Raw genomic sequence first — 26,317 nt, 5'->3', positions numbered from 1 at the left:
ACACGCTGCGTGACGTCGTCTTCCACTTGAAGACCGAGGAGGAAACCCATGACAAGACACACTAGTACACACACTTAACACACCACACGTACTAAGGTATCAAGAGGTTTTGTCCTCCACTAACTTTTTTTAATCACCACTTTTCTACGGTGGCAAATTCCACCGCCGGTGGGTGAGGCGATGTACCGGGCTTGGGGCGTCAACTCCACGGGAGAAAAGTAGCTTGATGAGTGTCCAAAGTAGTGGAAGTTTGGAGGGGCCGCCATCTTTGGTCCCAGCTCTCCACGTCCTCAACACTGACCGTGTTTTCAGGAACATACCACGGCGCTGCTGAAGGCCCTTGAAGGTATTTTGGAACATTATTGGGAAGATTAATACCTGCGTTACCCCCCTGCGTGTTGTTTTTTGTGCGAGGCAGAACGGGAAGGGAATTGAAGCGAGACGACGGACGCTTAGTCGTGAATGTTAGCAGAATGTCGGCTTCAAAGTCCATTGAGGCTTTTTGGGCTACTAGCTAGCAACATCAAAGCATCGTCTTTTCCAGAGCTCCGGATTTTCATTATCTTTCCAAAAATTGCACGCATATGGTGGACAAGTATTTATAAGTAGGAAAGGTCGCGATTGTTTTGGATGCACGCAGCCATGTTAAGCGTGCACCTTTTGCACGAGATGGTCAAGTAAACGATGAAGGTAAAAGGGGGAAACAACGGTGGGGACAAAGCAAATGTCTGCTGGTGGTTACCGATGTCTCTATCACTCGTTGGCATGCTTGCATGTAGGTGGGCATCCACCATTGTGTGGCGATTGTCGTGTCACAACGTGACGTCTTATTTGCACCAAGCTGCAATATGCTGCTAATGCTTGAGATGAAAAATGACTTTGGCCTAACGTGACTTTTATCAAAGCAGCCAAGAGTAACTTGCTAACTCGGATGTCACTGCTACAAAGCCATTAATTGACACCATTTTAAGTTTGAAGTCTACACGTTTGGCCTCTGCATCCTGCTTCTCTTGGACCCCTCTTGTCTTTTCCTGTAAATGTTGACACAAATGGGGGAGATTCTCAATGCGATTACAGTGTTGAAAGAAAAAGTAATACCTAATAGTCAAAGTTGTATCATAGTTACACGTCCAATGCAATGAACTTGCTGGAAGTGGGCCATTAATTAATGCCAGAGCTTTTTAGGACTTTCTCAAGTGTCTCTGCCATAAACAGGTGGTCAATCTGCTGAGCAGCATGGCGTTAAAATGACATTCACAGGCATGGCTCTAAGGGTTCAACCACTTGTTCCAGCAGGGGCTTTAAAATAGATAATTCTCGTACACAGAGGCCTTCAGGGCAAACCTTTATAAAAACACATCGCTATTTGTATTAATGTGTCGGAAACTTACTGGGTCAAAAGGCAACGGGGTTTTATTCCTGTCACATTTTTCCTTTAGAGCAGGGGTCTTCAATCCTGGTCCTCGGGGTCTGCTGTGCTGCATATTTTATGTCTATATCATTTTCTAGCTTTGAATCAGTGTGTTGCACCAGGGACACATTTCAAAGATGCAGGACGCTGACCTGGATGGAAGAATGAAGACCCACGTTTTGGAGAACGTTTAAAAAAATGGCACTGTTATATTTGCCGTATAAACAGTCATTTAAACTGTTAAGATAATCACCTTCATGAGAAAAGCCGAGCACTTTTATTGACTTTAGCAGCAGCAAGTATCAGTTGTAAATTATTGCAACAGCTGTAGTAGCCAGCAAAAAGTAATGAGTCAGCAAGTTGTTTAGAAATCTTCTTGGTAGCAGTCAATATGCACCCTCCCTCCTTTGTTCAAATTATTTTCGACTCTTTCCATTGTCTCACTGAAAAAGCAACAGAGATGTGGTGGCTTGGTCCTTAATTGTTTTTTATCTAAACCGTAACCGTATTGGTTGTAACATTTATCAACCTCGGTCGCATTGTCCCTTCCCCAAATTTGTTGGTTCCCTACCCTTCTAATTGTTTTAGTTTGTTGACATTGTGGTACACTGCTGCAGGAAAAAAAATCTGGAAAGCAGCAATCATACATTTGTTTTAATACTGTAGTATGTGGATGTTGGAATCAGTTAGTACGCTATCCTTTTCTGTCTTCCTATTATTTGGTTTTATATTTTCTCTCCTTGCAAAGCCACTGACTGTCCAGCCTCATGCGCAGATACAAAATGGTCGCATCATTATCGCGCAGGTTCACTGAGGCTGCAGAGATGCTGGTGCCCTGGGAGCTCGTGCAATAACAATTAATTATTCATCCTTGACGTACTGTCAAAATATTGGGCCTGGTCCTCACGTGACATTTGTGCTTAGCAATGTGATTCGGTTCAAATATGACCAAAAGGTATACTTGATGATGCGCAAGCATGATTATTGCTTTTAGTCCAACCCTGCGGTCATCTGCTCTTGTGTGTCCTCTAGGGCTCCAATTGAACGATATTCTCTGGTGGTAACCCAGATGTGCTGTGAATTGTCGCTAATGTTTGCAGGCGCCATGGAGGAGCTGCACAGCCTGGACCCCCGCAGACAGGAGCTGCTGGAGGCTCGTTTCATGGGCGGGGTCAGCGGCAGCACCGGTGGCAGCACTGGGAGCACAAGTGGAGGAGCCAAAGTGAGCCCTCGATTTATGGAATCAGACAATCGGCATCATTTGTGCTGGTGTGTGATCTGACTAATGACATTTTTCATTCTAGGGTTTGACCACTAATGAATGTTCAAACCATAGTTTTGGAAGCTTGGGATCTTCAAGTGACAAAGAATCAGAGGTATATTTTAAGCATTTTATTTACTGAATTCTGGTGGTATCATTCCACCTCAGTTACGACAAAAAGATGCCAGGCCAGATAATTGACCTTTGAGAATTTTACAATTCTGTTTTTTTTTTTTTTGGTCTAATATTTTTCTGTTTATTTTCAGAGCTCAGATGTGAAAAGAGGCGGTTCACCAGCTTACTCGGTGAGTTTTGGGTCAACTGAAATATAATCTTAATTGCTGAACTGAATGTCAATTTTTTATAAAGACAAATCATGCCGAAGCAGCTCCCATTGTGTTGCGTTTCCAAGTGAGTTTGTGTCATATTTTTTTTTTCCCCAAATGAAATCTTATCTCTCTATTCAGACTCCAGAGAAGAAGCAGTCTGAAACACCCAGAGGCAGAAAAAGAAAACCTGATGTTCAGTCGGAGAGTAGCCAAGGCAAGGATCATTTTATTACTCTCTTGTATATGTAATAATAAATACAGCTAATATCACTTTAAATTATTTCTCCGCTCCACAGGAAAGACAACTGCGCGGGGCCCCAAAATAAGTGATTATTTTGATGTAAGTTTTCCATCTTTGTTGTAACAAACCCCTGAAGGAATTGCTCGCGATTTTATTTCTTGATGCTTCAAAAGGAAAAAAAATCACATCGGTGAAACAAAAAGATCTGTTACTCCGATGGCTTTTTTTTTTTTTTTTTTTTTTTTTAAATCTGTCCTATTTTTATTCCCTTGAAGTTCCAGGCAGGGAATGGCTCCAGCCCAGTGAGAGGCCTCCCACCAGTGATTCGTTCGCCTCAGAATTCTCACTCGCACTCCGCTCAGGGCACTGCTGTAAGTTTGGTCCAAAATATCCACCCACACTCTGCTTCATTGGGACTTTGTTTTTCTCAACACAAACGCTATCTCGTTAGTTCCAGGGTAGACAAAATAGCTCCTCACCTCCCAGTCTGTTCTTTGGTGAGCACATGGCACATCCGAAACAACTGGCGACGAAATTTGTTCAGGTGAGGGACTCTTTTTGGGTCGTCTCGCCACTTCTGAGTTCTTTTTAAGCCACTTTTGTCTAATCGTTTCCACATTTTCGTTCCTTTGCCAACCAGACTGATCTCACAGTGTTGAAGCTGGCTGCCCTTGAAAGCACGAAGAATCTCGACCTTGAGAAGAAGGAGGGGAGAATAGATGATTTGTTACGGGTATGTTTCGCAATTTTAGCCAAAGAACTTTACAGTGCCGTGAAAAAGTTTGTGAACCCTTAGGATTTTACAATATATTTGCATTTTTTTAAAGAAATAACGGAGACAAGTTCACAATAGTGTTACAGAATGGTGACACATTGCCATTATGGCTGAATACAAATTAATAGGACTATATTTTAACTATAAACACACAAGAATAACAAAATAATGAAAACGCAGTTGTGAATAAGTTTGTGAACCCTTGCCAACAGTCAGAGTTAATAGCTTGTTGCACCTCCTTTAGCAGCAATGACTTCTTGCAATCTTTTCTTGTAAGTACTGACGAGTCTCTCACATCGAGCTGGGGAGATTTTGGGCCACTCCTCCCTGCAGAACTGCTTCAGTTGTCCAAGGTTTGATGGTTTTCTTTGGTGCACTGCTTTTTTCAGGTCCGACCACAACATTTCTATCGGATTTAAGTCTGGACTTTGACTGGGCCACTCCAGAACATTGAATTTTTTCTTTTTGAGCCATTCCGATGTTGATTTACTTGCATGCTTTGGATCATTGTCCTGTTGCAGCATCCAGTTTCTTCCTAACTTGAGCTTCTTTACAGACGGTTTAACGTTTTCTTCCAGAATATTTTGGTAAACCTCGGAATTCATGATTCCTTCTATGATGGTAAGTTGCCCTGGTCCTGCTGCTGCAAAGCAGCCCCATACGAGTACTCGTCCTCCTCCATGTTTTACAGTAGGGATGAGGTGCTTTTGTTGATAAGCTGTGTTTGGTCGTCTCCAAACAAATCTGTTTTGATTTTGGCCAAAAAGTTCTATTTTAGATTCATCAGTCCATAAAATGTTGTTCCAAAATTCTTGAGGCTTTCCTATGTGCTCTTGAGCAAATTTTAACCGAGCTGCAATATTCTTTTTTGATAGTAATGGCTTCTTCCTTGCTACCCTTCCATGAAGGTTATTCTGAGCCAGTCTTTTTCTGATGGTGCTGTCATGAACTTCAATTCCTTTGCTTGAGAGAGATTTCTGAAGGTCTCTAGAGGTAAGTCTGGGGTTATCAGTGACTTCTCTCACCATCTCTCTTTCTGCTCTGCCTGTTATCTTCCTTGGACGACCAGATCTTCGAAGTGAAGTAGTTACTCCATGTTCTTGGTACTTGTAAATCACTTGTCTTACAGTTGAAACATGTAGCTGCAGATCTTTGGCTATGGTTTTGTAACCTTTTCCAGATTTGTGAGCTGCAATTATTGCTCCTCTGTGGTCTGGAGACAGCTCTTTAGATCTTCCCATTGCTAGATTTGTAATGTTTGTGTCCACGCAGGTATAGCTCTACTAAATGACAAGTACATTCAGGTGAGTATACAACAAGTGTGGCTTTAAGGTCTGTCAAGTCACATGAAATTACCCGAAGTCATCTAGTATTGAAAGACATGTCACACAGTCAGTTTTAACTTCTATAGGTGGAAAGGTTCACAAACTTATTCACACCTGTGTTTTGATTTTTTTGCTATTTTCTTATGCTTCCTGTTAAAACAGGGTTTTGCAGATTTGTGTCAATGCTAACTAGCCTTGTGTCAATATCCTGTAACACTTTTGTAAACTTGTCACCGTCATTTCTTTAAAAAAAGTGCAAATATATTGTAAAATCCTAAGGGTTCACAAACTTTTTCACGGCACTGTACACACTCTGCTAAAAAGAAACTGAATGGCAAAACTGATTTGTTTGGGTAATGACTGAATTGTTTCTTTTTTATAGGCCAACTGTGATCTCAGGCGACAGATAGACGAACAACAAAAGTTACTTGAAAAATACAAGGAACGCTTGAATAAATGCATCACCATGAGCAAGAAACTACTTATAGAAAAGGTACATCGCAACGTCCATGTTTTTGTTTTTGGTTTTTTATGCAGGGCTAATTGCTAACCTCTGTTTGTTCTGGCTCAACAGAGCAATCAAGAGAAGCAGGCCTGTCGAGAGAAAAGCATGCAGGATCGGCTGCGTTTGGGCCATTTCACCACAGTGAGACACGGCGCATCGTTCACCGAGCAGTGGACGGACGGCTACGCCTTCCAGAACCTCGTCAAGTGAGAGACTATTCAAACATTGCACGTCCCCCCTTCATCATTTATTTTTCATTTGCTGCAAGTATTTGCTCAAACCGCTTGGCTTGTTTTAAAAATGTTTGGCATTTAACAAAACCCCATTGGCCTTTTCAGACAGCAAGAGTCGATAAATCAACAAAGGGAGGACATCGAGAGGCAGAGGAAACTACTGGCCAAGAGGAAACCGCCTTTGTCCAACAACTCACAAGCACCCGCCACTAACTCTGAGCCAAAGCAACGCAAAACCAAGGCAGTGAATGGAGCCGAAAGTGACCCTTTCCTCAAACCTAGCCTACCTCAGCTGTAAGTAGGACTGTTTAGGGTCTCTTGTGGCCATTTCACAATCAGCAACTACAAAATAGAAATGTTCCATTATTTTTTTTGTAATTTCAATTCTATACTAGGATATAAAGGTTTTTTGTTTGAAATTATGTGACATAAGTACTAGTGGTATCTTGCTAACTATTCGAGTTGAGTATCGGTCCTGGTTAGCTGTCTGGGGGAAAAAAATGGCATCAAACGATCCTAATAGAAAAATTGTTTTATTTTATGTGTAGCTGAAATCTGTGAATTATTCTTCAAAATGAAGAAGTAGAAAATAAATAAATAAAATTCTATGCCTATTTCAGTTGTAGAAAAGACTACAAGCTGACCTCAACCCCACCTTGAAAAGGAATTAGTGAATTTGTATTAAAAAATAAATAAAAAAATTCTCCCTTGCTTGTATTTCAAAAGGCTAACGCTGGCTGAGTACCATGAACAGGAGGAGATCTTCAAGCTGCGACTTGGTCACATAAAGAAGGTTTGTCAATCAGTCTGTAAGAACGATACAATAGTTGATCACGGCATCGGAAAGGTTTCTAATATTTTTGACAACTTGAATCTTTTCTAGGAGGAAGCCGAGATCCAGGCGGAGCTGGAGCGTCTGGAGAGGGTTCGCAACCTTCACATTCGGGAGCTGAAGAGATTAAATAATGAGGACAGCTCACAGTGAGTGAGAATCAATCTCTCTTTGCTTTGCCACCACGGAACTTGGCGTTCATACATGGCCCGAATTTGCGGAACCAACAATAAAACCAGCACAATTTATGGACCAGATCGAGCTGGCAGTATAAAAACCAATGTAAACACAGTGTGGGAAAATGACTTGGCTGTGTGGGTGGAAATAAAATCTATCGTAGATGCCACATTGATCTCGCACTGACGTCGCAAAGGTTCCGAATTTGTCACTCCATGTATGCTTTCATTCCATCCGCAGATTTAAAGATCACCCAACGTTGAACGAACGATACCTGCTCTTGCACCTTCTCGGGAGAGGGGGATTCAGTGAAGTTTACAAGGCAAGTCATTCAAATTGATGGATGAAAACTCTGTTTGTGACGCAAAACAAAAAATATAATTGCAGCTTCTCCTGTGTCACGCAGGCTTTTGACTTGATCGAACAACGATACGCTGCTGTAAAAATCCACCAACTCAACAAAAACTGGAGGGATGAGAAAAAGGAGAACTACCACAAGTATGTAGGCTCTTACTGAATTTCACATCACTGTCACTTTGAAATATTTAAGCGCCGGTTTCCTCTCCGCAGGCACGCGTGTCGAGAGTACAGAATACACAAGGAGTTGGACCATCCCAGAATCGTGAAACTTTATGACTACTTCTCACTGGACACAGACACGTTAGTCGCCTCGTGAATTCCGAAGCGGGCTCGGGCTCGCGGTCGGACTTGACCTTTTACGCCGCCGCCGTCTCGTCTGACAGGTTTTGCACTGTTATGGAGTACTGCGACGGCAACGACTTGGATTTCTACTTGAAGCAGCACAAGCTCATGTCGGAGAAGGAGGCTCGCTCCATTGTCATGCAGATAGTCAACGCGCTGAAATATCTGAATGACATCAAACCACCCATCATCCATTACGACCTTAAGCCAGGTTAATGTTCTCTTTTGACCTTGGAGCACCTATTCTGTTTGTCAGAAGATGTCATCACAATCAACATAGCTGATATTGTCGCTCTTCTTGTGTCTGAAGGTAACATCTTGTTAGTGGACGGGACGGCCTGTGGCGAAATTAAAATCACCGATTTTGGTTTGTCCAAAATTATGGATGACGACAACTACGGTGTGGATGGGATGGACCTGACATCCCAGGGTGCTGGGACATACTGGTGAGAAGACAAGGGACATATTAGAAAGCATTTTCAGGTGCTAAATCTGTTGTGGTTGATTCTCGTGTTAGGTACTTGCCTCCTGAATGTTTTGTGGTTGGTAAAGAGCCTCCAAAGATCTCCAACAAGGTGGATGTGTGGTCTGTGGGTGTCATCTTTTTCCAGTGTCTGTATGGAAGGAAGGTGAGGAGCAAAATAGTTGATTGCTCTATTTTTAATGTCACCCGACGGCTAAAAATTGTTCCCGGTTTTCAGCCGTTTGGCCACAATCAGTCACAGCAGGACATCCTTCAGGAGAACACCATACTCAAAGCTACCGACGTCCAGTTCCCCGTCAAGCCTGTTTCCAGTAATGAAGCTAAGGTTTGTTTTGTGCCTCATCAAATTGTCTTCAAGTTGAAATATTTGAAGCATTTATTTTTTTTAAACTAAAATGTGCCTCTTTTTCAGGCCTTTATACGGCGCTGCCTGGCGTACAGGAAGGAAGACCGGATCGGCGTTCACCAGATGGGGAGTGACCCCTACCTGCTCCCGCACATACGGAGGTCCAGCTCCTCCGGGAATCTTCAGATGAATGCCGCTGGCTCAGGACCGGCCCCTTCCGGCATCATCTCATACTGACAGCCCGATACTGTGACGCAGCCTGACCAAGCGCATGGCGAGCCTACCTGAGGCCAGCGAGCGAGGAGCGGGGTGACCGCACTTCTCCTGCTGGGCCTCCGCTGGCTTGATTAAAGGATGGATGGATGGAAGGACAGGACAGGAAAGGAATGTTTGCTTTTTTTTTTTTTTTTTGGAGTAAAGGACACGTGCTTATTAGCCGCTTTAAGGAGATGACAAAAGCACTGAAACAGACTCCGTACCTTGAAGAAAATGTGAGTGGACGCTGTTGAAATGTCTCAAATGGAGAGAGCGTGAGAGCGGGCACTCCGCTGTTAAAGCGTTAACTGTCACGACAGTGCCAGGATAAAATGTTTGAGCTGCTCAAAATGAATATACTTTATGGAGGACAGTCGGCAAGTAGGTTTACCGTTGATTTGGTTTCAGGTTCCGTTCCCATTCGTTTAGGCTTTAATTTGACTTTGCTAGCCATGAGAATGTAACGCGTAGCATACGAGGGACATCTAGTTTCATGTAGGCCGGGGGAGCTTTCAGTACTTCCGCTTCATGCACAAAGTAACCAAATGTAGACTTGTGGCATAAAATCCTATGCAGGAATAATAATACAGATAACTTGGAAGAGTCTATTCTGTACAGTTTGTCTTTGAATTTCCAATTGCAGCAGTAACATGTACAAAGCGTTAAAATGTCCACTCCAAAGGGCTTTTTGGGTGGATTAATTTTGCTGCTTTTGTTGCTCTTATTTTTTCAAGGGCTGTGTATTTTACTTCGGGTACATATAGTTCCACTCAGAGTGAATAATAAATGAAAGGAATTGTTTCCCCCCCAAAGTGAACAATGTTGAGTACATGAAGTATCTTCATTTACCCTCATCAATACATTGAAAGTCTGGCCTCTAGTGGTACTGAGGGGAACTACAACAACAAAGAATTGATATCGTTTAATCTTGACTATTTTCCAATTCTTTACACAAAATCCAAAACGAGTACAACAGTTTTCAGGGAAGATCCACAACTCGCACCTGAAAGCACCAATGTGACATTTACACAGCTTGTAGGTGCAAAGATGAGTGTGCAGGCGCTGTGTTATTTATTGAGTCAGAGCTGATTACCGATGATGGAGTTTGGCTCGGTGAACTCATCATTTGGACAACAGTAGAGGGAGATTCTTCATTCTGCCTGACAGCGGCATTTGCGCAGGAGGTTGGGGGAGACTGTTCCGATGAGGACTGAGTGAATGCGGGGACTGTGACTGACTGCGGTGAAGGGAGAAGATCTGGAAACGCACAATATGGAAGGTCAAGCTCAATTCACTATATTCACCTTTCTGCTTATTTTTGTTCCAAATCCTAATTTGAAACCCTAATTCAAAACTCTACTTTCAAATTCTAATACTATTTGAAACCCTACTTTTAAATTCTAACACCCCAATTTGAAACCCTGACACTAATTTGAACCCCTACTTATCTACTTTTAATCCTAATTTGGAACCCCAATCTAAATTTGAAACCCTACTATGAAACCTATTTTCCAAACTGTTGCACTTTGTCAAATGTGTTGATGTATCTAGAAAACCACTTGAAGACCTTATTTAGTAGGATTGCTGTTGTACCTGTTTGAATATCGACGAGGTCAAAAGACACGTTTTTCTCTTCTGAACCAGGATTGTCCGGAACGGTTGCAACAACAGCAGTGAGACTAACCTGCTGATCAAAATGATTTCATCTCAGTAAATCATATATAGAAACCTGACAAGAACTCGTTTCATACTGTTGTGTTACCTCTGACGATGTGTCACCAGGTGGAGGAAGACGCTTGCTCTGGCTGGTAGGCGTGGTGGGCACCCTGTGCAGGTAACCGTAGCCGATTCCGCAGCCTAGACTGAAGACAAAACAATTTTGGATCATCATTCACATCAGCTGCCATGCTCCAAATTGAAAAGGTTGGTTTCCATGGCGACAGGCGTACCTGCCCGCTCCCCCCCATTTACAATTTGGTCGGACAAAAACGTCTCGGCACTCGACTGTGTCCGTGTTGTAGACGTAGAGCTTGAGCAGCGTTCCTTCGTAGGCTTGGATGAGTTTGAAGAGATTGTCATTCTGCTTGAATTGAAGACGCAGGATCAGCCGATCGCCATCACGACCGTGTCCTGACTAGGATCAAAATGGCTACCTTGTCCAAGAAGGATTCAGATCCTATAATGTAGTCAGTATAAGGTCTCAGGCCAGCCAGGGCTGCAGGAGAGTTTGGCGCCACTTCCTGGACATCCACAAATATCACAAATGCTCAAGAGCAAAAAAAAATGAAAAATTCACTTCTACCTACCAAGACATGCCAAACATTTTCTCGAGCTCCTTCAAACTTGGAGAATCGGATGCTGATCCCCAGCAGCCCGCTGCCACCCCACAAGCTGCTGGGAATGACATCCATCTCCCTCACGTCCAGCGTCCTGCTACTGTACAACACTAGTTTGGTAGGTTTGTCCACGTTCCTCTCCAGAATATCTTTGATGGTGTCGTTGTCTCTGCTCTGTCGCATAGCGCACATGCAATACGTGTATGATATGGCCACCACACCCATTTGGAGCTGCACACGCCGGTTTAACTTACCAGTCTAGTGTCACAAATTGCGATGATGAAATCAAAAAATGGCTCCAGTCCTGCACAATAAGCGGGAGAATTTTTCTGAACCTGCAAAAAAAAAAAAAAAAAAAAAGGGGGAGACAGTGGTTTGATTGACATTTGCAACCTAATTTTTAATTATTGTTCCATAAAATTTAATAAGTTCATTTCCCAGTAGTCTATTCTCAACTTTTCTCTTGGCTGCACTGCTATTGATGTTTGTTTTTTGTCCACTTGTTAACATTTCAGCTCCTGTGTTGCCATGTCAACAATCTGCCCAAGGTCATCAGATTGTTGTAACCAAGGTAATTTAAGCTATTTTAGAAATTTTTTTTTAACCCAAAATTACTCAAATGTGACAGTAAAATATATCAAATAAGTAAAATTGACAAGAAAATAAAGACAACAAAATATAAATCAGTGAAACCTATTTATTAAAAATGTCATAGGAATATGTATATTTGTGGATGTGAAACTTTCCCAACATAGTATTAATATGCATTAAAAATAGCTTTACAAATATATATTTTTTTAAAAAAAAGTTAGAGTAGATCGCCACTGCTGTATTTTTCACACAAAAAAAAGATTTAAAAAAATGATATAGTATATAAGTAGTTTCCCATTTGAAAAGTTGAAATGTAAGGGATGAAAGCTGGTCACTTGTGCAATAAATACACGAGTGCTGCACATTCAAGCGGAGTAAATCAGAAAATAATTGGACGCCCATTCTGTTCAGTCACTCACCACACCGGTTATTCTGGAAGCATTTTGTCAAACAACGACTTTAAATCAGGGCGCTCCCAAAGAGGCCTTCACTGACTCCACCTTCAAACGCCGTCGTGTTTACTACAGTGTAAAAAAAAAAAATCAAAAAACTAAATCAAAACTCTTAAGATGATGGTAGTGTTACAGCAACAGATGGCGTCACTCGCGTGGGGTTTAATCTAACGCCAATTAATGGGCATCAATAGACGTGAACCTCGCCTATCTGAGGGTACATGAACGCGGCACGACGCTACAAACAGAAAGAATAAAAACTTTGATAAACACCAGGAGGCAATTCAAATAATTTCTCCTCGAATGACTCATTCATGAACATAATACTGAATGTCCAGACACTGCAACACGTGTCGTTGACATGAATGTGCTCCACTTGTTGAATTCGTGACTTACTTTGAGGACGTGGTAGCCTTCGCTTCCTCCCCCTGGAACCTGCACGCTTGTCAAGCCCCCCATGCTCCTGATTTAGCCCGCAGTGGCGTCACTGGCGTGGATTCGAACGAGTGTGCCTTGCGTTCATTTGCACGTCAACGCGTGTGATACCTGGTTGGTTAGAACTCGGCACTTCCGCCACGAGGGTGACCTCCTCCAAGGCGGCTCTATCTTTGATCGACAGGCTCTGATGTAAATGCCGAGGGTTTTAGCCTTATTCTGGGGGGGTAGGGTTTCAAACTAGGGTTAGGGTTTTCAAGTTGGGTTTAAAACTAGGGTTAGGGTTTTGAAGTGGGCTTTCAAACTAGGGTTAGGGTTTTGAAATGGGGTTTGAAAAGGGAGCAACAGCAATGTCTAAATGTTTTATATTAATTCTATATTAATTTATACAAACACAGTTGCTTCATCAGAGCACAGACACGGCACACACAGCTTGGTAACTTTTCCATTACACTTAAAGCAGATCTCATTAACGTCATGACACATTGATACAAAACATTCAGTAGATAACAAGACATTCTTATGAGGATATATTTTTCCTTCTTTTGCCCTTCCTTTTCTTTCCTTCCGTATTCCTGCTTATAAAGTATAACACCTTCTGATCTGGAGTCCAACGTTGTTGTTCTCATCTGCTGAAGTCCACTTGTACTGACAGCCATGAAGCAACCCAAGATCTTGCAAATAAAGAACCAACTATTACTCCACATCTTTGTTTTCTTTGCTCAACGACGGACATCTTGAACAAAATGCAACAGGTTTCAAACTAAGGTTAATTACATTTATAGTCTTCATATTTATACGTTGCCACTTGTGCTATTGTCTTAATGTGATTCAGCCATTTTCATTGGGTGATTCAATTCAATTCAGTGTCGATCATATTGTAGTCTGATTCTTTCATTCCTTTCTTTTGTGTAGCACATCATTCAAGCAGCAAGTGAGAGGTGTACTTCACCTGCTGACACCTTCTCTTTCAACGAGCCAATGAATAAAGCCTGACTCCCAGCAGCAGCTTGCTGACACCTCAGAACTTTGTAATTGTGCTCTAAAAAGCTCGCTCAGATTTATCGGCTCGTCTCGGTGGAGTTGAAACTTCGGCAAAAAGTGCACGATACTTTGTCAAGGCTCAGAGATCCTGATCGACGTGGAATTTTGCTGCGTTTTAACCTTTCACCAAGGCCTGTTTTCATTTTTTTTTTATATTGTGGCCTTAAGACTCAATTGTGTTTTAAATGACCGAATATGTAACTATTTATCTCCGTGCCAGGATGTGTCAGGCCAAAGGAATCAATAAGAGGAGGTGATGTCCAGAAATGCAAGCCATCATAATTACAAGTCGTAGGCCGGGAGGTGTTCCTGCTCAATGTAATCATCACTTGTTTGATGGTTGGCCCCCGAGCTCAGAACATTAAAAAAGAGAAAAAAAGAAAACAAAGCATAAATTAAGCAGTTGTCATTCTTAATCTTTGGAGGTGGTTCAAATGCAACTCATAAGTTGACAGCTAGTAAAAAAAAAAAACACACACACACACACCAGGAATCCAAATATAAATAAACAAGTCATTTTGCTTTAATGAGAGTTGATTGCGGGGCTGCTGCTGATAAAAATCGGGCAGACTGGTGCAGGAGCAGATACACGGTTTCACGGTCTGGTGTTCAGCAGGGCCCTCCTGAGACACAAGACAAAGCAGAATGCATCTTCCTTTTATTTTACCAGCTTGAGCAAACCGATTAATTGACGATTGTAGATCATTAATTTAATAGATTTAATATACTCCTCCACATTAAGTGCAAAACCCGAAAATGACGGAACAAAGACTAAACGGTTTAGTGAGTATTTTACATATTTTTAATACATAAACCAATAGCAAGAGTTTTATTATGCCGCATGTAAGTACACAAAGCATTTGGGGACAGCAGGCTCGTAACGATCGCGCCGCTCAAGCGTGAAACAAAGCGTTGTCTGGAGGAGAGGACGACGGCAGAGGAGCCGCGCAAGCAACCGCTCCATCTAACGCTCCAGTGTTCAAAAATAAAATGCAGCCAGGCAGAGCCACCAAATAGGCTCCCCTCAAAACAAAAAAAAAAAAAAAAACGTCTAATGCATTTTATGATAGTTCTCCTAAAAGTAGGAGGAAATAGTGATGTGCATTTCAGTTCTCTTGAGTGAACTGAATCTTTAGAATCGGTTCACTCAAAAGATTTGTTCAAAAGAATCGTTCCCCGAATCGTTCGCTACACTTTCTTGTTTATTTATACATTTATTTATTTTCACCTCGTGTAGTGTACCTATTGGAGTGTCCATGAGGTGTACCTAATCACAGGCCACTTCATTAGGGAAAAAGCTTAAGTGAAAGTTAAAAGTGCCACACCCGCCCTCACCCCCCCTCCTGATTGGCTGTTTGATCTGTGACGTCATCGGACACTCTATTAGGTACACCGCCATTTTCAGGTGTACCTAATAACAGGCCACTTTTTCATTAAGGGAAAAAGCTTAAGTGAAAGTGAAAAGTGCCACACCCGCCCTCACCCCTGCTTTCTGATTGGCTGTTTGATCTGTGACGACATTCGGACACTCTATTAGGTACATCGCCATTTTCAGGTTCGTTCGCAAAGATTCACGAGTGAGTGACAGACAGCGTTGCTGCTATGCCAGCCGACACACGTTATGCCGACATCGATGTTTTAATTTTGTATTTGTTGGATTGTAGTTGATGGTGTTATTATACAGAGAGACGCAGGCCAACGGCCTAGAATTGGCCCGTGTCTGCCTGTCTCTGTTTTTTATTTTAGGTCTACAGGGGCGACGGCGCGCCTATCAGATAGACAGGCCAGACGATTGGTTTATATACATTAACACCCGCCCCCACAGTCGGTATCAAGCACACAGAGCGCGTTACGTATGTCAGATGCCGGCCGGCTGCTGTGTAGCTAGCGAGCAGTCCAAGTGAGACTAATGGACTTCGAACGTGGTAAAAAGAAGATGAAAGGCGGTGCGGAGATGGACAAATAAAGAAAGGCGTTGGAGGAGGACGCGGCCAAATGCAGAAAAGTTACGGATTTAATAGTTCACGCCAGGAGACGCAACACGTTCACTGACTGATCTGTTCACTGTTGATGCACGGGAATGAAGGCAATTCACCCATTGACTCGTTCCCTCACTGATCCGTTCTCGCGACGAACTGGAAATCCAAATCACTCACTGACTCGTTCACTCACAGCTCCGTTCAGTTGGTGAACGGGAAATGCAATTCACGACTCGTTCGTGAACGGGAAGTTCCGTCATTTTCTTCTTCGTTTTGTTTTACGGCGAGGTGACGCCAGCTTCAATGCGCGTTACCGACACCTACTGGTTGAAGTCGTATGAACTCAAAAAAGAGCGAATCACTTTAGGACGTGATTCGTTCACTCTCGTTCACTCACGAGGCTACACTAGGAGGAAAGAAAGGAATTGTTGAGAAATCAGCAAGGTGGTGCTATCATTGGGCAAAAGAGCATATCTCCTCTGGAGATACTCTATTACCTTTAGTGACAATGATGAATGCATTTGGTGCTAATTCAAATTTACGTTCTAAAGCATACGTAAATTTGAATTAGATATGGGCAAACTACGGCCCGCGGGCCACATCCGGCCCACGGGGCCGTTTAATCCGGCGCGCCAACCCTGAATAAATTGTATTATTAATTTTTTTTGGGGGGGGGGGGTTATTTTCCCTGCAATTACTATGTTTCCCCAGTAGATGGGGAAGCGCCCGCCCGCGCATTTACTCCCGGGAGCCGTGTCAGAAAGCACGGTGCACACTCACAAGTGCGTGCGCGTACTCAGTAGTTCGGACGCGGCGCACTCCGCGCTCTATTTCATCTATCAGTGCCGAATTTCGATCGTAGGCTGTGACGTCAGTATTCTCGTAATTCGCGCGCTGAGTTTTCAGATACAGTTTTACGCTAATGCCACCCACAAACCTTCCCCTGGAATCCTTCCATTAAAATGAGTGGCCCGAAGAAAAGAAAGGTGGACACTGAGTGCCGAATGTTAAAAAAGAGTGGACAATTTGGCTCGACCTACGTGTGTGAGAAGACGTTCAGCCACATGAACGTCAACAAAGCCCGTCTAGGTTAACGGACCGACACCTCGGCTCTATCCTAAGAATTACCACAACAAATTTTACTCCAGAGTATAATGCACTGGCAAAAAAGCGAAACCAACAATACTATTGATTTCTTATTACTTTATTTAGATGTATTCTTTCACTGATTCCGCAAGATAATGTATTTGTTCAGAATGTGTGCCGTTGGATGTGTTTTGGCCTCATTAGATAAACATATTTCATAAATCTGACCTGCAGGCGCTGAAGTGATGGAAAATGTTATTCATCATAACAGTGTCGTATTTAATAAGAATCGCTAAAGTGATGGAGAATGTTATTCATCATAACAGTGTCGTATTTAATAAGAATCACTGATAGTAGTTTTTGGGTGAAATTTGTTTTGATGCTGTTAATAAATGCATTTGTTTTCAAAAAGTTTTTTTAATATCCATGCTTTAGTATCTACTAAAAGTAAAAACCTTTTATGCAATGACCTTTACATGTCATTTATATTACTTCACACAAACACTAGATCCATCTGCTCCTGGTTCGGCCCCCCGGTCAAAATTTAGAACCCAATTCGGCCCGCAAGTCAAAAAGTTTGCCCACCCCAGGTTTAGAACATACTTTGACATCAGAAAATATGTTATAGGCTTAAAGGACTATAGAATGTTTGCTATTATTTAATTTAGGAGGCTAGCAAAATCTAATTTAGTAGGCTAGCAAAAGACGATTTGGCTAGCGGGCCTCCATTTTGCTACAGCAGCTTTGTTTTTTTTAAGTAATATGACATGTTCCCACACACTCAACAGCTCTTTATCTTTATTAGAACTGTAGTTACAACAGAAATGAGAAGTTAAAGTGCCTACATTGACATTTCATCTGATTCCGGAATGTTATTTAGTTTTTCTTAGTACAACAGCAAACTGCGCAAGCTAAATTCATCATGATAAATACTCGTCAAGTTTTCCACACAAAAAGAGTGACCTTGGCAAGAGTATGTTGCGTATCGTGGTTGCCACTCGGACGAACACGTGAACGTAGAAACAATCGTTGTCGTTAGCATTGTAGCATTGTGCTTTTCTTCCGACAAAACCACTTTGCACAGTTAACACGACATGTATCGCTATTGCACAGTTAAAGTTTTCGTCTATAAACATGTGTTTTTATCCATAAGGGTGATGAACACTTTCGTTAATAGAACTCAACCCATCTTTGGTTCACTAACGCACGTAAAAGACATCCAAAAACATTGAACTATAAAACAACAAACATGACAAAAAACAATTTTACACTTGGAAAATAATTGTCGATTAAATATTCACAATTACCGTATATTCTTATAGTTAAAATAAAGTTACAGAGTATAGTTGATTTTCACATCAGGTTTGGTCACCATAAAACACATATTTTGTAACAATACTATACACAATCTACACAGAAAATATCTAAAAAGACAGCCATAATAAATACATGTTACTGTTCACACTTTCAAATGACCACCAATGTGATGTCCAAGGGAATGATTGACTTGAGCAAGACATAAACAACGTGGTCCATCAACATACATATAGACTGTAATATGCATAATTTACATGTTAATGCTAGAAGGTTGTGCTCTTTTTTTTTCAATATATATATATATATATATATATATATATATATATATATATATATATATATATATATATATATATATATAATTTTTAACGTTCATCCAGTCTTCTAAACTATTCTGCATAGAGTACATGACATTATTAGTGTATGGTCACTCATCAGTAGATAAGAGCAAATGCTCCAAACTTGTCTATCGAAGGCCACAACATTAGGTACACCGAGTCATGAGAACCGACACAGCTCTTATATTGTGCAGGCGTACCTAATGATGTGTCCTCCAGTGTGTATGACATTTCGCAACGCACGCGGGGCTCTTACAAATCCTGCCCGAGTCTTTCAATTTCCTCCACCAGGAAGTCGATATCTGACCTCGTAGCAGCGGTGTTGGAGATGACCATGCGGAAGAAGTTGACTTTCTCTCCTTGAGGCTGGTAGCCCACCATCGTGCTGCCGGACTCCATCATCATGGCCTTGATTTTTGGGGCCACCTTTGGAGAAAATCAAAAATAGGTACATAGTTACAATGCCTGTCGGGAACTGTAAATCAGAAAATTATCTGATTCGGTCAGTCAGTGTTTTGTTGGTTCGATTCCAAATTGGGAGGACCTAGAGAGGCATTCGACTTTATCTGAGAAATGAATTTTAAAGCAGATTAATGAGTCGTTACCTTGTGCAACCTCTCTTGTCTCTCTTTCCCAGCAGGCATTCCGCGGAGACTCAGCGGAAGGTACCAGAAGCATACGTTGGTGTGCTGCGGCTGATAAGAGAAAGACCATTTGTAATAAAATCTCATATGCGCTCACGCAACAGTAGCTCTGAAAACGCTGGAGCAAGAAATAACATTTTGCTACAGTAGAGCGGCAAAATATTGGGACCACACCATTTCATTCATTTGACCCAGCAGAATTTAGATTTGGGAAAGTCATTTTGGACCCGATATTTTTTGCGTAGATTTAACGTAAATTCATTAAAGGACTGATCTCACCTCAGTGTTAAAAACCATCTCAAAGCCTTCTCTGTCTTTGATTTTGTAGTAAAGGTACGATGACAGCTCCAGACATCTGTCGATATGTTGTTCAAATCCCACCGTGCCCTTTTAAGGAAGAAAAAACAAAAACTGTTATTGTGTGACTGATTCGGGTTATTTGTGTGTTGATTTGAGTTACCTTTGCCTTCCACATGAGCCAGAACTTGAAGATGTCAACATGGCGACCGCACTGAATGGCCTTGTCTCCCGTATCGTACGCTACGTCGTACTGCTTGTCTGGCTGGAAGAGGTAGCCAGCGCACATGGAGTTGCAGCCTTGTAATAAACCCTGCGGGCACAAAAAGGGACAACCATAAAAAAATTTTTTTTTAAAAAAACGAAGGTCCAAGGACGTACTAAGCGGAAAACAAACTCGTCACCTTTTCCCTGACCAGTATGGCGGAACACTGCAGAGGCACGCCCATCATCTTGTGAGGGTTCCAGGTTACCGAGTTGGCTCTGCACACATCATAGAACGTGTATGACTTCTTTTTATTTTTTTCCGACTTCCATAAAGTGTACCTGTGGACTCCGTTCAGCTTGTGTCTGTGTTTCCTCGACATCAGCAAACCTCCTCCCCATGCACCCTGCGCACATTTTAGTACTGGTGAGAAGGCCACAAATATGAAATTTACACTTCCATCCTTACGTCCACATGAAGCCACATGTTGTATTTTTCACAGATGTCAGCAATTTCACTGATGGGATCGAAGGCTCCATAGACCGTTGTGCCGGCCGTGGCGTTCACGTACATGGGGACGAAGCCCTGGGAAGGGAAACGACATGGCGGTAATGATGCTCTTTTCTTGACATCAAAATGACAGGATGGAGCGTTTCTGTAATCATGCACTCCTGCTTTCTGCAGATATACTTGGAGCAATATTGCTTGCCTGCCCCCTCCGGCCTTCACATCACTTTGCCTTGAAGAATGACTTGCAGCACTTTGCTCCACAGGAGCCTCATATGTGAGTGGACAGCAGTATTATTAATATAACCTCGCTTGCCCCGGAAAACTTAACAGCAAAGTGTATAAAAATGCTTTAAGGAAAAAATACAGCAGACAGATCAATTTGGGATTTGATCAAACGATACTGCGAGTACATCTCAAAAGTCGCACAGAACTTAATAGAGTCAAACCACTCATCCATCTACAGAATTACATTTTTTGTTTGTTTTGGTGCTACAACCGTAGATAGATGATAACATTTTCCAGGAATGGGTTTCAATTATTTGCTAATGAGTGATTACAAATACGTAGAGAAAATAAAGAATATATGTTGGTATATTGTCTGTCTACATGTGTTGCGCCACCATTTGTTTGAATATCTCTTGCTTATAAAGTTAGAACACAGCAACACCAATGCTATTTCTTAGGCCGTCTATGGTGTTTTACATTGTTAGTTAGCATTAAGCTAAGCAGACTAGTGGTAATAAAACATACAACTTTTTTTTGCCATTCACCAGGTCCTTGTTTTACTTTTCACATCATTTCTAATGCAACGTTTGTTCCTACAATATTGCTGCAGTGTTAGTTAGAAAATATTCAAGATTTTTTTTTCACCTTTTGCTTGGTTTCAATTACTTTGGCTTCCAAATCAGCCGGAATGACTCTTCCTCTGGAAAAGAAAATTCAGTTCTCAGCATGTTTATTGCGGTTAACAAAAAAAAAAAAAAAGAAATTAGTATAACCAAAACTGGGGGGAAAAAAATAATAATATTAAAAATACAATAAACAACTAACCAATCAAACCTAAAGTAAGATTCCGAAAAATAAAAAATAAATTAAAAAAAGATTAAAACTGAATTTAAAAACCAGGAGTCAAATTAAATTAAAATGAGCAAGAATGAAAAATGCAAAACTTTTAACGCTGCTGCTCTGTCACAGACTTCCAATTTCCATACAATGAAAAATAACAACCTCTCATCCGTCCTGAGCAGAATCAAGTTGTCCGTTCCAAATCCCAAAGCCGCGCTGGCCTTTTTGATTGAGTAATGGCTCTGCCAGAAGAGAGGTTTGCTCAGAATTTCATGTACACACAAGACACGCAAAAATTCTGTCCGGATAGTGTGGAACCAACATGCTCAGAGGTGAAGAGGACCAGTGGAGGTGCAGCTGCCATGCCTTTACTTTTCACCTCAGGGAAGAACTTATAGCGTGCAATCATCACGCCGTACATGTTGGAGATGGCTCCTCCTGCAGGAAAGCAGATGGCCATCGCTAGTACATCCCACATGTGGCTAACAACTGGCTGTTCAATCAAGTGTGACGCCAGAGCATCGGCTCACTTGCCAGTGTTGGCGCTGCTTGCACTCTTACCTGGAGAAAAGATCCCATCCCCCTCCCCCTCGGGCCAGCCGATGAATTCTCGCATTTTTTTCAATGTTAACTGCTCCATCAGTACGAAGACGGGCGCGATTTCATAGGTGAACCTGTGACGCAGAAAATACAAAAATATCAAATATGTCGAATTAGACTTTGGATGTCATTTCCAAAGCTTTAAACCCTACTTTGAAACCCTAACCCTAGCTTTAAACCCTATTTTGAAACCCTAACTCTAGTATGAAATCCATGCCATATAGTAAAGAACACTATTTTTGAAGACATGTTACCATTTTTGGGGCAGAGGTTGGAACGGATTAATGGCATTACCATTCAATTGACTGGGAGAAATTGATTTCCGTTTGACGCTTACATGTTGGTGTTGGCCGTCGAAGTGAGCCACTCTCCTGCCAAGCCGACAATATCCAACCCAGTGGAGAGTTGATTGAAGAATCTGGGATGACCTGCACATTGACCAATCAAAAGACACCATTAGGGTAAATGCTACGCTAACGATTGAGCTCCGCGGGGGCCTCACCTGTCCTCACGCCATACTTTAGAGTGTCCCGACAGTCCACCAGGATCTGCTCCAGGGACTCGGGCTGGTCCGAGAGCTCCAAGTTGAAGCCCTCCATCCCCTCCAACAGCTGGTGCGGGTGGTGGAAGTCCAGGACCTTGGTGGATCTGTCGAAGGTTTTGCGGATGTAGGTGGTGAGGATTTCCACCACCTCCAGCAAGAACTGCATTGTGGGCTCCTCTCCATTTTTGGCAGGTAACAACTCTGCAAAAAAGATTCAGTGGTTTAGCATGGTAGCTCCTTTGTCTTGCAGAATAAAAAAAAAAAAAAAAGCCATCTAAATACGCCGATAGGTGTTAAATTTTATGTTGGTTTAATTCCTGCAGCATAGTATTAAAATATGATGCAACATTAACCCTTAGGTGATGAAAAATAAAACAAACTAAAATAATGTGGTTGCACAAGCGTGTACACCCACCTTACTGCAATGTGGCACAAGATTAGTATAGCTATGGGAAGTTGGGAACATATTGTTTTAATATCATGAGGTCCTACCACCTCCTACTTAACGTTTTTTTTTTTCATTATGCAAAGTCATCAAAATGTGTATTGTATATCATAGACAGTATATATATTTTCTAAAACATGACTTTCACCACCTACCTCTAGCAAACAGGTTGGAGAAGTCCATCTCCGTGCGTGTGAAGCGCGCGCTCCCGCCGCTGTTGTCGCACGTGAGCATAAGACTCCTGGCCGCGCGCTCCTTGAACGAGCCCACGAACCTGCTCCTGTCCTCCACGTTGTTATTCTTCTGCAGGAAACCTAGCACAATCCGCAGAATGCTTAAAAGACTGAGATCACTTCAACTTTTTTTTTCAACTAGTCTCCTTCTTTCAGGGCCCTTTAGAGGAGGCCCCCTATTATGGGCGGGGGGCGGGGTGGAGTGGGGCAAAATGATGACGTCAGCAGCAAAACAACCCGCTGCTGTAAATTCGTACTAAAGTGTTTCATTTGAGTGAGCACGTAGCAGATCCCAGATTAGCCACAAAAAGATGTTCATAAATCAGAAAATTACAATCTCAATACCGCGCAGCTCCTTTGGAGATGTGTTTATTACAGATCTATTGATGGGCTTTTTTTTCTCATTGGACTCTTTTATGATGCAGATAAAGACTGCCGGCTAATTAAACGGTCCTGATGAAAGCAGCGGAACGTGTCGGTCAAAAAGTGTGCAGCCCACCGGTGCGTGACAGTCACTATTATGGGATGTGTCAGCCTGCGTCAGAGTCTCGGGGAGCACATTGTAAAACCCATCGCTAATTCCTTTCTTTTATTTCATCAGCAAGAGGGGAAATAGAAATTAATCCTTTGTTGCGAATATTTTTGTTTGTTTTATATTTAGTCCAAAAAGAATAGAATATATTTTTGCAGGCTTACCACAAATCTTCATTCCCAGTTTTCTTGTACACCCATGAGCAACTCCACACCAGGCGTCATAGCCTAAATATATAGAAAATTGTTATAAATATGCGGAATAAATACACAAAATAAAGATAAAGAGTCACTGCATATGATCAATTCAGCATTTCGATGTTATCCAATTGGGCCCACCACGCTTAAACCTTTCATGACCCAATTTAACTTTAAATTAATTATCCCTCAGCTTGAAAAATGGCACCAAGTAAAAAAAAAAAAAAAAAAGATGCAAGACAACAGCCGTGCCTTATCGTGGGTTCCCAGACACCAACGTGGAGAGGAGGGGGCACTTTGGGTTGGTAAGAGGGGGATCAGACAAATAAATGCTTCAAAAAAAAAAAAAAAAAAGCAATTGTGTGGTGGGGGTGGCTGGGCTCGTGGGTGAGGTGCGAGCAACATTTTAACCCTCTGCTTTGGATCATTAGACAAATCATTGGCCTGTGCTTAGCTGTTTATATGACACCAGTATTTTTACAAGCAGTTTTATCTTACATTTAAAGCACACCACAATTTTATGCATTTATTTTTACATATTTAAACGACAACACACACAGTTGTTGTTTTTTTTGAAGCAGCAACATGCCACTATAGTCTTGTATTGTTCTTGGAAATATTTCCTCGGGCTGTAAATGTTCAAGTGTTGCATTAAGGCCAATTTAATATGGCGCAATTAATTGACACTTTAGGGTCTCTTTACGTGTGTGCCTCCATATGGACGCTTATACAACAGAGGTAGACAGTATATACACATTGGCAACAACAACAAAAACTACTATTACTACTACTACTAATAATAATGACGCCCCCCGTAATGCAGCAAAAAAAAAAAAAAAAAAAAAAAGAACCCCCACACACCCACCCCATTTTCCTATCCCCCTTGAATGGAAATGATTAATGACCCAAGAAATAGGCCTAAATAACACGCGTGAAATGGCATTTTATCTGCCGTGCACCTACTTGAGCCCGGTGGCCGTAAATTTGTCGCGTTGGGATCCGGATCGCCATCTGAGGAGGAGGACGGTGCAGACGCCATCAATCCAGTGCAGACTCCGAGCCAAAGTCCTCAGCTTCTCCGCCTCTCCCACTTCCCAAAAAACAGAAAAAGAATATCCTCGTCTTCTTCCTCGCTTTAAAAAAAAAAACTCCTTTTTTTGGAGGGGGGTGGCTATCCAAGAAGCGAGGAACGACTCACTGGTCGGGAGAGAAAAAAATCCATGAGCTGCTTTAATGAAACAATCAGTGGATTCAAGAAATGATTTTTCAAATCACACCCGTTCAAGTTGCATTACGTGCATGCAGCAAACGCACGAATAAAATCGTTTTATGTTTGATTAAAACACAATTGGGCCAATATTTTATAGTATAAAAAAAATCAACATGCATCCTGTATATATAAAAAAATACTTAAGTGGTCCGTATCAATTATTACAAACTGTGCTCAAATTGTTTGCAAATCAATTTTAAAGGGAGTTAGTTGACACCACCTGTTACAGCGAGCTCCACAAATAATAAAGTGCATTTCCCTGAATTTGTGTGTGCGCTTACCGTAGATTTGACGAGCAGGTGTAGTCCAAACTCGACTTGAGCTGCTCCACTGCTCCACTCGTGCGATGCCACGCAAGGTGACCTTGTCCTAGCTGGAGTTGACATTTAAGCGCACGAATGAGGAGTCATCCCAACCATTGTCGTGCGTTTGTCTCCACTGCTTCCTTGCTCTGCGCGCGCGCGCGTCTCTCTCTCTCTCTGTCTTTGTGAGCTCAGTGAGACTTTTTGTTTTTTAGGGAGGTAGTGATGCTCTTCTCAGAGTCCTCGTCACGGACCTCAAGTTTGATGCTAGTGGAGAAACACATTAAGTGAGAGGGGAGAAGAGAGGAGGGTGTGTGTCGGTGTGATTGAGGAGGAGGATTTATAAAAAAAAAAGAAAGAAAAAAAAAGCCATAGCCAATCAATCCTTCAATCGTTTACCCTTTCGTCCCCCTCCCACCTCCTCTTATACTGTCAACAGCCATTAATTTTCCAGGAACTATAACATTTTCTATGACGTCATCATTGCTTCTCTCATTTTTGGACGTGGTTCTTCAGTCTTATTCCATATATTGTCGCGTGTCACTCTTATACTAACCGCTAGATGGCAGTAAGCAACCAGAAATCCTCAACCAGTGCAATGCTTAATTTCTGGATCTCGTTTCTCCTTGTGAATGAACATTTCTGCTATACGTCAATGGCAAAGCAGATCGCACAAAGATTACCTATTTATAGTAAATAAATAACATTCGGAACAATTAAAAATAATCGAATAATCCTCCCTCACAACGCACTGATGTGCATAACTAATCAAACTGCACTTAAGGGGTCATTTCAACCATTCATCTATTTATCCATCAATCCACCACCACCCTGAATCGCTGTCATGCATGTGTAAGAGAAGCGGAAAAGTCTTGCGAGCACTCCAATGACGCGTGTTGTGTTTTCAGCACTGAACAGCTCCACACTGACGCGGTGAAACAGGCAATAATTCTCTTTAAGGCGCCTTGACGTTCATGTTTTCTCCGGGAAGATTTGCGGTCTTTGATAGTCTTAAAATG

At 42.0% G+C, this 26,317-nt stretch overlaps 3 protein-coding genes and 3 long non-coding RNA genes across 10 annotated transcripts; 2 read left to right on the top strand and 4 right to left on the bottom strand.

The window, feature by feature from the left end:
• The first annotated feature begins 48 nt into the window (after positions 1-48).
• tlk1a (tousled-like kinase 1a) lies at positions 49-9,696 on the top strand. Its single transcript, XM_049727493.1, is given in 24 exon segments — positions 49-268; positions 270-308; positions 310-346; positions 2,512-2,633; positions 2,716-2,787; positions 2,939-2,977; positions 3,140-3,215; positions 3,298-3,341; positions 3,518-3,613; positions 3,694-3,786; positions 3,883-3,975; positions 5,725-5,835; positions 5,917-6,053; positions 6,186-6,374; positions 6,807-6,873; positions 6,964-7,061; positions 7,330-7,411; positions 7,496-7,587; positions 7,660-7,749; positions 7,833-8,002; positions 8,102-8,237; positions 8,309-8,420; positions 8,493-8,600; positions 8,688-9,696. Coding segments are annotated over 24 exon segments (2,316 nt in total). The 5' UTR covers positions 49-226; the 3' UTR covers positions 8,859-9,696.
• LOC137840557 (uncharacterized) lies at positions 350-2,512 on the bottom strand. Its single transcript, XR_011087297.1, has 2 exons — positions 1,665-2,512; positions 350-1,563 (listed from the first exon to the last, which is right to left on the bottom strand). It is a non-coding gene; the product is annotated as an uncharacterized lncRNA (long non-coding RNA).
• An 87-nt stretch (positions 9,697-9,783) lies between the features above and the next one.
• On the bottom strand, positions 9,784-12,840 carry LOC125973408 (Golgi reassembly-stacking protein 2). 2 transcript variants are annotated; one of them, XM_049727559.2, is made up of 8 exons: positions 12,652-12,840; positions 11,467-11,547; positions 11,183-11,386; positions 11,030-11,116; positions 10,826-10,959; positions 10,639-10,738; positions 10,470-10,563; positions 9,784-10,133 (listed from the first exon to the last, which is right to left on the bottom strand). In XM_049727559.2, exons 1-8 carry the CDS (start codon positions 12,712-12,714, stop codon positions 9,901-9,903), a joined length of 996 nt encoding a protein of 331 aa, XP_049583516.1. In that variant the 5' UTR covers positions 12,715-12,840; the 3' UTR covers positions 9,784-9,900. The 2 variants fall into 2 exon arrangements, with proteins under 2 accessions (XP_049583516.1, XP_049583517.1); XM_049727560.2 differs by having other exon boundaries at positions 10,826-10,956; positions 12,652-12,839.
• Positions 12,841-14,125: 1,285 nt separating this feature from the next.
• Positions 14,126-16,000, bottom strand: LOC125973431 (uncharacterized). Its single transcript, XR_007483145.2, has 2 exons — positions 15,830-16,000; positions 14,126-14,357 (listed from the first exon to the last, which is right to left on the bottom strand). It is a non-coding gene; the product is annotated as an uncharacterized lncRNA (long non-coding RNA).
• A 1,580-nt stretch (positions 16,001-17,580) lies between these two features.
• Positions 17,581-25,635, bottom strand: LOC125973381 (glutamate decarboxylase 1). Of its 2 annotated transcripts, none has more exons than XM_049727508.2 (17): positions 25,278-25,635; positions 24,690-24,951; positions 23,694-23,756; positions 22,920-23,078; positions 22,278-22,520; positions 22,113-22,203; positions 21,737-21,849; positions 21,498-21,613; positions 21,338-21,417; positions 20,981-21,035; positions 20,069-20,185; positions 19,942-20,006; positions 19,800-19,878; positions 19,559-19,708; positions 19,378-19,485; positions 19,060-19,149; positions 17,581-18,880 (listed from the first exon to the last, which is right to left on the bottom strand). In XM_049727508.2, exons 2-17 carry the CDS (start codon positions 24,763-24,765, stop codon positions 18,707-18,709), a joined length of 1,779 nt encoding a protein of 592 aa, XP_049583465.1. In that variant the 5' UTR covers positions 24,766-24,951; positions 25,278-25,635; the 3' UTR covers positions 17,581-18,706. The 2 variants fall into 2 exon arrangements, with proteins under 2 accessions (XP_049583465.1, XP_049583464.1); XM_049727507.2 differs by having other exon boundaries at positions 24,690-24,923.
• Positions 19,875-23,825, top strand: LOC125973425 (uncharacterized). 3 transcript variants are annotated; one of them, XR_007483137.2, is made up of 6 exons: positions 19,875-20,026; positions 20,103-20,208; positions 20,285-20,384; positions 22,135-22,236; positions 22,300-22,511; positions 22,926-23,825. It is a non-coding gene; the product is annotated as an uncharacterized lncRNA (long non-coding RNA). The 3 variants fall into 3 exon arrangements; XR_007483138.2 differs by having other exon boundaries at positions 22,313-23,825; XR_007483136.2 differs by having other exon boundaries at positions 22,300-23,825.
• Positions 25,636-26,317: the final 682 nt, after the last annotated feature.

This window comes from Syngnathus scovelli, chromosome 8 (genome assembly GCF_024217435.2).
Source record: "Syngnathus scovelli strain Florida chromosome 8, RoL_Ssco_1.2, whole genome shotgun sequence".
Classification (NCBI taxonomy): Eukaryota; Metazoa; Chordata; class Actinopteri; order Syngnathiformes; family Syngnathidae; genus Syngnathus; species Syngnathus scovelli.
This window is presented reverse-complemented; position numbering and strand designations above follow the sequence as displayed.